Source organism: Zophobas morio, unplaced genomic scaffold, assembly GCF_036711695.1.
Source record: "Zophobas morio isolate AGI-343-1 ecotype UQ-CSIRO unplaced genomic scaffold, CSIRO_AGI_Zmor_V1 ptg000304l, whole genome shotgun sequence".
Classification (NCBI taxonomy): Eukaryota; Metazoa; Arthropoda; class Insecta; order Coleoptera; family Tenebrionidae; genus Zophobas; species Zophobas morio.
This window is the reverse complement of record NW_026972408.1, coordinates 331,767-343,553: the sequence shown is the minus strand read 5'-3', so window position 1 is coordinate 343,553 and position 11,787 is coordinate 331,767. Positions and strand designations below refer to the sequence as shown.

At 26.2% G+C, this 11,787-nt stretch overlaps 1 protein-coding gene across 1 annotated transcript; it reads left to right on the top strand.

The window, feature by feature from the left end:
• The first annotated feature begins 2,630 nt into the window (after positions 1–2,630).
• Positions 2,631–5,090, top strand: LOC135119760 (U4/U6 small nuclear ribonucleoprotein Prp4-like). Its single transcript, XM_064044140.1, has 13 exons — positions 2,631–2,699; positions 2,757–2,866; positions 2,977–3,055; positions 3,112–3,237; positions 3,291–3,442; positions 3,504–3,610; positions 3,821–3,991; positions 4,053–4,142; positions 4,201–4,323; positions 4,401–4,508; positions 4,577–4,674; positions 4,805–4,957; positions 5,020–5,090. The coding sequence occupies exons 1-13, from the start codon at positions 2,693–2,695 to the stop codon at positions 5,088–5,090; spliced, it is 1,395 nt and encodes a 464-aa protein (XP_063900210.1). The 5' UTR covers positions 2,631–2,692.
• Positions 5,091–11,787: the final 6,697 nt, after the last annotated feature.

Here is an 11,787-nt window from a genome sequence, read left to right as displayed (position 1 = left end):
GTGAGTTTCTAAGTAGCTACGTCTAAGTAAATAGTTTAATTATTATAAGATAAACTTTTTAAAGAGCGGTACAATGAAAAATGAAAAAAGTTAAGGCTCTCGCTACATTGAAAATAGCATAATTTATAATACAGTGACACCTCAGGAACTTTTGGTGCATCAAAAAATTTTAAAAAAGTCTTATCTGTGCTAAAAGTTCTTTCTTCTTTAGTATCTAATATTTTACTAAAAAAGTCACTTAACCATATAAATAAACGTTGAAATTTCCCACAACTCTAAGTAGGGGCGCCTCCATTTGAGTGTGACTAACCCGTTATTAGAGTACAAGTTCGACTAAAAACATAACAGTAAGATTGGATAAACGATCGTTCACAAGGGTGATTACTGTTAAAATAAAATAATACAATACTCAGTAATAAATAAGTAATTCTAAAACAAGGATAAAGTTAAAACTTAAAATCATTTCAATCACACAGCAAAACTAAGTCACGGAAATCCAAAACAAGTCAGTGAGATACTTTAGAACATGGCATAGCAGCGAGGATAAACATTAAAGGTAAATGCAAAAGAAATACAAATTCTAAACCTTGTTTATATTCAATAACATAATTTAATTTTATAAAATTATAATTTATTATATTTTAAAGATAATTATCTTCTAGGACCATTAACTCTTAAACTTTATAATTTACTTATTTATTTGTTACTGACATACTACAGTCCATATGTGTAGCACGTTTTTGCTTAATCTCTCTTACATCTCTAAACTAACAAAGAGGTAAAGAAGGAAAACAGTCCATCTTGAAGGGACGTAACTTTCGTAGATTAACAAACTGCACACAGGCAATTCATACAAAAATACATTTTATTACAAAAGCCTAATTATGATTAATTAGAATAACAAGCTACCGGGTTTTATTAATAATTTAATTGGTCTTTTATTTAGGCAGTTAATTAATGCATAAATATAGAGTTGAGACTCTATGATGGGTGGTCATTTAAACCTATAGTTTTTCAAAAAAGTTGTTTACATCTTTATGAAAATAAATGGAATATCCAGTAACATCGTTTAAGTATTGTGATAAATGAGTTCTAGTATTTAAATATTTTTTAGAATTTAACTAAAAAGTTAGTTTTTAAGTAAAACTTTATCTTACATTTTTAGCATTAAATTGCAAAAGCGTGCATAAGAGTGATAGTAAAGGACAGTGTTATTTTGTCATGTGCTAATAATGCCATTTAAATCAGTCCACGTAATAAGTCTACTTTCACTACCAAGTTTAGCGATCATTATGGCTTTCTTTAGTAAAGCTTATAAAACTACGTGCCTCAAAATTTTCTAGCATTTTATAAATAGTTTTGTTAAAAATAAAAAATATAGGTTGTAAGCTGAAAGTTGGCCACTTATATGTTGTGTAAATTTATTTTTTCTAAAAAAGTTCTAGCTACGAACTTGAACTAAAGAAGTTTTACATAGAATTTTTATTAATCTCTAAAGAAAAATTTTGAGATTTTTCGATCAGGTTTTATATTGTATAGCGTTTGTAGTGTATCAATTTTATAAGACAATCTCAGCGACCTTGGATTTAGCACCGCAATAGGCTTAGTGCGAAACTGTACCCACGACTATCCTTTTTTTTAACTTGACTTCTCGTGTTTCTTGCTCTTTTCTATAGTTATATTAAAAAACTTAGAAAAATTAAACAAAAACAAAAAGTAAATTTTACGTTAAGTTGTCGGTCCAGTGTGTAAGCTTTGCAGTGTTAGGGGTCATTATTTATGGTAGGCAATATATTTAAGTACGTGGAATAGCAGAGTTTCTAATTTGTGTCCTAATTTTGTTTTCTCTGCTTATGAAGCGGAGCCACTTTGGTTTCTGGTTTAGGCCTTCCAGTTATATGCTTAAACTTAATGTCATACTTTAAAAACGGAAACGCCCTCCTTCTATTTCACAAACACGTAATCCATCTGTACTTCACTCTGTGCATTCAAAGTAATCTCTAATAGAAACAAAAAACTAAAAAGTTTTCTTTTACTATTAATAAACTCTCAATAAATGTGTCTTCTCCGGTTTATACTAAAAACTGAACTTAAAATGAAGCCAATTTTTCCCATGTCTCCGTAGACATTGCTTGCATTGTTTGCCAACAGTCGTTTGCAAAGTTGTGTTTGGAGATGTAATATAAAAAATTAAAGTTGTTTGATCAATTATAAACTAACTTGAGCATAAAAAGTAGCCTACTTGATCGATTACAGAAAATAACTGGCAGTATTGACTTAAATATACGCAAAGATGCTTGCGTAAGCAAGTATATTTAATAAAATATACAAAAAAAATGAGCGTTAAGTTTAATATGCAACTGGACCCGGCTACTTGATACAGGATTGAAAAAAAACTTCGGGCCCCAATTGCTAAAGACTTGTTGACATACAAAAATCTTATGATATTCTGTAAAGTTGAACTTTTCAATAACCTACGGATGATCATTACTTAGATGAACCATTTTTAAACTGGACAAAACTAATAGAAATAAAACGGCTTCCTAGAGCGGCGGGAACGCTTACAGACCTGCATAGCGAGCAGCTGAACGGAACTGTGTAAGGTTAGCGCTGACTCCTTCCGGTTTGTGAAATAGCTGTTGCTGTTTGACATGAACATTTAAGCTTTAAAATAATATATTTTCTAAGAAAGATGGAAGGTTGTTTCTTTTTGCTTTTTGAAAAAGTTTTTTTTACTTAAATAAATATTATTGTAGTCCTTAAAGACATTAAAGAGCTGGAAGGTTCTGAAAGAAATGCCTTACTTGCCGATTTTGAAAGACGAAAAAAAGCTAGAGAATTAATTTTACCTACAGACGATTTAGCCGTTAGTTTTTTACTAGTTATTTATTTCTCTGATTTAAGAAGTGAACGATATTTGAAAAGTTTTTACATTCTTATTTTATATCAAGAATTTGGAAAACTAGTTATACGCAGGTTAGAGCCCGACTTCGAGAAATTGAAGAACCTGTGGCTCTTTTTGGTGAAGACAAGGGAAAACGTCGTGATCGTTTAAGTAAGTTTTTAATTATTTTTTTTCGTTTTAAATATTATTTTATATTTTTTATTTAGGGAATTTGCTTTCCAATCTTTCTGAAGAAAGATTGGCTCAATTAGAAGAATGCTTTAAAGAGATCAGTCATTCCGAAATTAAAGTTACAGAGGAAAAGGAAAAAACAGGAACTTTTTACTTTAGAGGTCTATTATATTTATTTTGTTTATAAGAATTTTTTTTAACTGAATTTTTTTAGGTTCGCCTCTTCTTAAAGAAGCACGGCTTTATATTGCGAGTTACTCTCTTCCAAGAGCAAGGCAGAAACTTATATTAGAGCGAAAGCATCAAGCTAATCAGAATAGCAAAGAGGAAGCCATATTACATCAAGAAGAACAGAAACTTTTAAAAGTTTTTTTTATAATTTAAATTTAATAAAAAAAATTTATTTTTTATTTTTTCTACTTTTCAGAATTATTCGAATTACTGTAGTCAAGTGGGAGGTGAGCGGGCCATCTCGTACAGCACTTTCTCTCCTGATTCCTCTTCTGTCGCCACCTCTGATTGGACGGGCCTTTGGTTTTTATTAACTTTTTATAATAATATAAATTTATTTTTAAAAATGTCTTTCGGAAAATTTAAAAAATTTCATCTTGTTATAGGTTTATTATTAATTTTGTATATAAATTTTACTAGTAAATCATGGAAGGTTTACAATCTTTTTCGGAAAACATAAAAGATTCCATCTTTTTACAATTTATTATAAAATTTATATATAACTTTTATTAGTAAATTATGGAAAGTTCCATCCTGTGATCTTCTGCGAACCTTAAGAGGCCATAAAAATCGCGTCTGCTGCATTAAATTTCATCCAACCTCCACTATTCAACAATCTCCTTCTGCTTTAAACTTAGTCTCGAGTAGCTTCGATGGTGAAGTTTTACTTTGGAATTTGGAAAAGTATTTGATCTAATTTTTTTTTATAAATTTATTAAATCTAAATTTATATATACAAAATTAGAGAGACACCAATCGGTTCGCTTACGGGTCATCCCCTCCGTGTTAGCCGTGTGGATTTTCATCCTTCAGGAAGATACCTTGGTACCACTTGGTAAGTCTATTAATTTTAAATTTTTTTAATAGTAATTCGATTATTTTTAATTTCACAGTTTTGATTCTTCTTGGCGCTTTTGGGATATCGAAAAGCAAGTAGAACTTGTCCACCAGACGGGCCATTCTAAAGAGGTTTATGATATTTGCTTTCAGAAAGATGGCGCTCTGGTTATCACCAGGTTTAGTGTATTTTTTTTTTTTATAATTTAATTTATTTTTTTTTACATCCATCTCTGCGTGACTGGGCACTCCTTAGCGGACTGGATAGCATGTGTCGTTTGTGGGATCTGCGAACGGGGCGGTGTATTATGGTCTTACAAGGCCACGTGAAACCTGTGATGGCTGTGGATTTCCATCCGAACGGGTTTTTTTACTTAGTTTTCAGTGGAGTTTTGGGTTAGAATTTTTTTTCAAATTATAATTATTTTTTAGTCACGTGGTGCTCACCGGAAGCGATGATCACACGCTGAAGCTTTGGGAGCTGCGCCAGCGGCAATGTTCCTATACGATTCCGGGCCACACCAATACTGGTGTTTTACTTTACTTTTCACTAATTTTATTTTAATTTTACATTATAATTAATTTTATGTCATTCTTGTGCATTACATTCCTTTTTACTCCGCTATATTCGATTTTATATAAATAATTTAATTTATAAAGTTTCTTGTGTTAAATTTGAACCCAATCACGGCCGCTACTTTGTCAGCTCTTCGTACGATCTGTCGGTGAAAATTTGGTCTAACAAAAATTGGCTTCATTTAAAAACTCTTGAGGCGCACACTTGTAAGATTCTCAGCTGCGATATTGCACGCGGTACGTTTTTGCTGTTTACCTTTTTTTTGATTTTTTCAAATAAATTTTTAATTAATTGGCAGATAACAAATTTGTAGTTTCATCTTCTTTTGATCGTACTTTTAAATTATGGGCTGAAGATAAGGAACTTTGAGTTTTGTTTAAATTTTAGCTAAATATATATATATATAAGTTTTGAAAAATTGTTATTTACGTGGATTCATTTTTTGTACGACTAAATTTTTTTATTATAATATTTGAGATCAACTGAAAACAACTAAAGCAGTTTCTATATAATAAACTTTTCTTTGCAATTTTGGACGAGTGTTTTACCACCTTTAATTTTTTAATATAAGACAAATTTTAATTCATTTAGTTAATTATTAAAAGGGGAAAAACTTTTAAGTAGTATTTAAATCTTTTTTAAGGATGTCAAATTTAGTTTTGTAAAGGAAAAAATACTTTAATAAAAAAATTATTATAATCCTTTTCGCTGCTGCGTCACGTTTTGCATAGTATTTTGCTTTCTGTAAAAGTTTACTTTTTTTTACTTTAAAAATTAAAATCAGCGACCGCATTTATATTTTACGCTTTCTGATTAAAAACGTTTATTTCTCATTCGAGTAAATTTTTATAATTTTTTTAATCATTAAATCTTTTTTGGAGACTTATATAGTTTGCTTTTTTTGAATTTGTTACTTATTATAGCTAAAATGAAGATAAGCTTGGTTATATTTAAGCGTAGTTTGTAAATTGCTCATCTCAGTTGATGTGATTTTTTGAGTTATTAACATTAATTAAAACCTGATATAGTTTTTTAAATTGGTTTTGAATTTTTCAGGTTGTTATTTACAAAGTAAATTTACTTTTAATATATAACAACTGAGGAAGAATTATTAATATTCCGCGAATCACACCTATTAGTTAATTTGAATCATGTTTAGCGCAACTTAATATTTGCTGCTTGCCCTTTATAAGTTAAGTTATCATTATTAGCATTTAAGTACAAAGATGAAAAGTTGGAAAACTATAACAGAAAACTATCAAATTTATGTATCACTGCTTTCTTTTTTAAAAAAGAGACGAAACTGCGGCGCCGTTTCTTATAAAAAGAGTAGCAGTTGCTGGTTGTTTTTGTAACAAATTTAATAATTTACATAGTGTTTATTATTATTACTAATTCTTGAAGTGAAAGTACTTGCAATTGAACATCATCTGAGAAAAATTAAGTCTTTTATGTCATATAATTTATATTTTGTTTGTAGGGGGCAGGATAGAAATTTAGTTAAGCCTTTTAATAAGTTACTAGCAGTTAATTAAATTAAAACTTGCACATTTTTTCACAGACAACTATTGAAAAAATTCCGTTAACAAAAAAGTTTTTTATAATATTTTTATAAAAGCATAATTTCCAAAACGGTTAGTCTTTATTTGAGCAAAAAAAGTATCTGAGTTACTATAGACGGAGAAACGACAGTCATTACTTTTTAATAAATCAAGAAAAGTTTAAATAATAAAAAACTTGTATTTTCAATTTTTAAAAGCAATATAATACTTGATAAAGATGAGCGATCTTTCATAAATGGAATTTAGTTTTTACTTAAATTTTTGCTCTTGATTTATGTATGCTCTCACGTAGCCAGAGCACTTAACTTAAGCGAACACATTTTCACTCTTTTCCCAGATTTTGAAAGTGTATGAAACAAATTATTTATAATTCAATTATTGACTCAGTTTTCATAGCAAAAGTTATTTTTATAAAGACTTTAAACGCAAGTTGAATAATTAAACTTAAATGTTATGATTCAAGTTTGGTTTAAACTAAGGCTTTTTACCTTTTTCCTTATATTTAAATAGATATAAAAAAATATTAGTATGTTTATAACTTCTTTCGTTATTTACTATGCTTGAAACTTAACTTAAAAACGATATATTCAACATAAACTCAAACTACAACTTAACTATTGCAAATAAACAAGTGACTTGTTTACCATATAAAAAATATAAAAATTTTCTTAAGAGTAAAATTTACTTGTATTTATGAAAAAAGCGTTAGTTGAAAGCTTGAAATGTATGTTTCCTAGTATAAAAAAACTGGTCGTCGTGGCTTATATATAAATCATAAAAACAATATTAGAAGATTAAAGCTGCTGTTAAGCTTTTATATTCTCTAGTTCTAAAAGAAAAAGGTAATAGAAATTTTTTTTTAAAAAAATTACTAAACACTACGCGTAGCAGTTTAATAAACATTCCGCTTTGAACTACTTTAGAAAAAAAACTTTCTAAGTCTTTAATATACTGTACAAACTGTTTCCTAGTTTAAATGCAGTGTGCAGCTAATAGCTTTTTTATATCTTGATGTTATTACATTAAAGTAAAAAGAAAAAGCAAAGTCAAAGCTCACTCCCGAGGCTGGGATTTTCACCTTCTTTTTTATTAACTAAGAAAAGCTTTGGCTCTGGGAATAAGGTTCATATCTCGAAAGCTTATTTAAAGTATATATACTGCTATACTTAAACAGAAAAATAAATTGTTATTACTTACACTGCCCTAAAAAGTTGTATAAACGCAAATAATTTATTAATTATAACAACCTTTTTATTTTAATTTGAATAGTGAGACACCAAAAAGAAATATTTTATTATGCCTAGTCGTAGATTAATTACTTTTAACTTTTGTAAATTAATGGTTCCTTGAAGGGATCGTTATCTCTACAGTTTATTGTACTTAAAATTCAAATTACATGATCTTTAACTTAGGCATGTTATTAAAATGGAACAAGCTGATATTAGGAAGGCCATATCTTTCGGTTATCAGTTAAATAAAAACATATTCAGGGTAATTTTAATAGTCTAACAAAACGATATCCGCTCCTAATGTTTGTTATATGGTTACTGTAATAACTCTCTTTTGTAAATATAGAACACTCCAGTTTTTATTTTTGATAAAGTGGACTTTATTAATGCTGACTTTGATGTAAATCAGTTTTTAGCAGAAGCTCGTTTAGTAATTTATCGCTTTTTTTCCTATTCTCTGTAAAATTTTTAGTTTTTTTAAAATTAGAAAGCACCGTTACCTCTTATTAAAAAAGAATTACTAGCGCTTTTGAACTCATTACAAAAGGTTTAGTTACAAAATAACAAAACATACAGTTTTATTATTTTATTTTTTAAAAAAACATTTTTCTTTACTTTACCATGAAATATATGACTAATTTAAAAAGGTCAAACCTATATTTTATTGTATTATGATTAATAATAGGAACTTGTGGACTTAATTAATGACGATTATGAAGATTTTCTTCAACTTTCAACTACTCTTGTGGATTTTGAAGAGAAAATTGATTGTGTTAAAAGTTCGCTTCTCCAAAGCAAAGATAAAATATTGGTCTACTTTATATAATAACATCACGAAAAACTTTTAAATTTAAATTATACTAGCTATAAACTCGAATGTTTCGTAATTAGTAGGTAGGATACCCGATTTTTGAATTTTTATATAAAATAAGAATGTTTTTTTTTAAAAAACGCTACTTTCATGCTGCAACGGTTTTTCTTACTTGTTCTTGTTGTAATCTGGCTTGCCGATTTTTTTTAACTATATTAAATTATTTTACTTGAAAATTATATTGGCTTTTAAATTTTAATCTTGAAATTTTCATTTAACTTAAAAAAATTCTTTTATATGAATTTATATTGAAGTTATTTAATCAATAAGAATTTGTAATTGTTTATAAATTATTATAAACTATTTTATGAAGTTTATATGCAAATATTTAAAAATTTTACAAAAACTGTTTATATTATTTAAAAGAGTTAAAAGAATTTCTTTGAAAATAATTTGTTTATATTTGTGGTAAATTTTTTTTATACGATATTTATTAATAACGTTTTTTTTCTGTTACTAATATTATTGCAATTGAAGTTTCTAGATGAAAATTTTGGCTGATACCGCTTTAATTTTAATGTAACTTAAAACAATTATAATTTTAATTAGTGAGTATTATTCCAAATTGTTCGTTATGAAATCAATAATTTCAAAGTAATATTTATAAGTTAATAGGTAATAAAACCTGTATTCGTGGAAGCAACTTTTAGCTAGCGTAATTGTTATGAGAAGTTTGTAAAGAGCGGATGTAATATAATTAAATATAATCTATTATATATTTTTATAATATAATTTTTAATATAATTTATTTGTTAAAAATAAATTTAAGCAACCGGCTTGTTAATAAACCTATAATATTAATAATAAAAAATAGGTAAGCAGGTTGAATGTATTAGAAAATTTATATTAACGAAAATAATGAAGTGAAATTTAAATATTATGAATTACAAGAGAACAAAAAAAAAGAATTTAAATCCACTTGACTATAATTAAAACTGTCTAATATACTAAATTTGATATACTCATTTTTATCTTTTATAAAAAAAATCGATGTTTTGAGAAATTATAAATACGATAAATTATTTTTGAAGATTTTTAAAGATTTTTTTTAAAAAATTTTTGTTAATTTCAATTTTTTTATAATTTTAATTTTGGTTTCAAAAAGAAGATAAAAGAGATCGAATCTACTTGGCTAAAACTGCCTATCTGCTAAAAATTATAGCGCTTTTTAACAAATATTTTTGAGAAATTATAAAAACGATGAAGAATTATTTTTGTAGATTTCGTAAAGCTTTTTCTAAAGAAATTTTAGTAAATTTTTTTTAATATATTATAATTTAAAAATTTAGTTTCATAATTAAGATAATAGAAATTGAATCGACTTGACTATAACTAAAACTGTCTAATTTCTGCTAAAAAAGTATAACGGTTTTTACTTATGTTTAAAAAAGAGTTTCGATGTATATGTGACTATTCATAATTACGATTAACTTTTTTTTTGTCAATTTTTTAAGCCTTTTTTTTAATTAAGTAAATTTAAATTTTTAATAATAAATTTAATTTTAATACTTTAAAATAAATGTTATGCTACACAAAAAAACTCTTTAAAAATTTTTATGGGCCGGCAACATTTGTGATTTCTTTTACAGCTTTTTTCGTAATTTATATGAAGTGATTCTCACGAAGAGTTTATTTATATTTCTAGTCTTTTTTGCCTTTTCAGTATTCAAATATATATTAAAAAACTTTTAAACATGTGCCATTACTAGAAGTAAGCAATAATAATTATAATCCATTAGGAAATTCAAAATTATCTTTCACAAAAAAGTCAAAAACTTTTAGAAAAAGTGAAGGAGAAATCAGAAATTAAAGAAAAACTGGTTTTAACAAATTTATTATCATTAACTTTTATATTTATTAAATGCACAACTTTTTTTAATTATAAAATTTCTAAAACTTTTTTTTAATTAACAATATAAAAAAAAGTAAATGAATTCTTTTACATTTTTTGCTAAAAGTCTTCTGATAGGCGCTTTATTTTATTTCCTTTTTATTAATAATTATAATTAACCCTGCAGTAGTCGCAGGGGGTCTCACAGGTCTGGAAATTATTTTGTTGTCTTAATTTTCTAATAAGATAGAAGTTAAAGTTTAGTGTGGCCTGTAATATCTCAGCAAACAACAAGTGTTCAAGAATTTAGGTATTTAGTATTTAATATAAAAATAAAAAATTTTTTCAAACTCAAAGGATCTGAGAGACCTACTGCGACTACTGTACGGTTAATATATAATAGACGATTAATAACTAATAATAAATCCTAAATAATAGTAAATTATAATAAATAATACAAAATAAATGACAATAAATAAGTAATCTATAGTAAATTTCTATATAATAATAATTAATAAATATTAGATTAATAATGGATAATAATAATAATAGAGTAATTAATAATAAATTTCATATATTATTAATAATTAATAAATAGATTAATAAAAAAAAAATAAGTAATAAATAAATAATAAACAATAATAACTCCTAAATAATAAATAATAACTACTAAATAATAATAAGAAAGTAAATAATAAATAAAAAAATACTATTTATTAATGATAAATAACCACAAAAAGATTAATAATAAACAATAAATATTAATAATAAAATATAAATAATATAACTCCTAAATAATAAGTAAAACTAAATAAATAATAATAAGTAAGTGATAAATAGTTAAATGCAATAAATAATATTAATTAATAAATAACACAATAATAAATCTAAAATTTAACAATAAATATTAACTATTAATTATGAAGTCTAAATAATAATTACTTTAAATAATAATAGTAAATAAGTAAGTAAATAATAAATATTAAATACAATTAATAAATAACAGCCATACTAAATCTTAAGTTAATAATAAATAATAAATATTAGTAATGAAGATTAAATAATAACAACTCCTAAATAATAAATAATAACCAAAACATAATAAAAATAAGTAAACAATATGTAAATAATAATTATAATTAATATTAAATAATAAATCATTACTTCAATTAGAGCGCTTTAAATCTTTTCCTTCAAATCAATACTCTGCTTACCCGACTCGAAAAAACTTTGGAAACACCTTTATTGATTGGTTGCTTATATAAGCATGGCTCTTAAAAAAGTTCATCGTTTACTTGTGCTCATTAATAATATCCATGCAGATCTCAACTCTCCAGCTGCTACTGGCCCTGAACAGTTTGTCGAACTGACCAATAGGCTTATCAGTGACTATAGCCGGCTGCAGTTTAGCGTTTCAAAATGTCCATTTGCGCTTTTTCGGAAGTCTTTTGAACCGGTTTTTTCCTTTTTGTTACAGTTTCCATTAATTTAATTTTATATAAATATATTTTGTGTTGGTTAGCGGGTCGCTCTTGTAACTGAAAAGCTTGATAAAGTTTTGCAAAGTCACTTT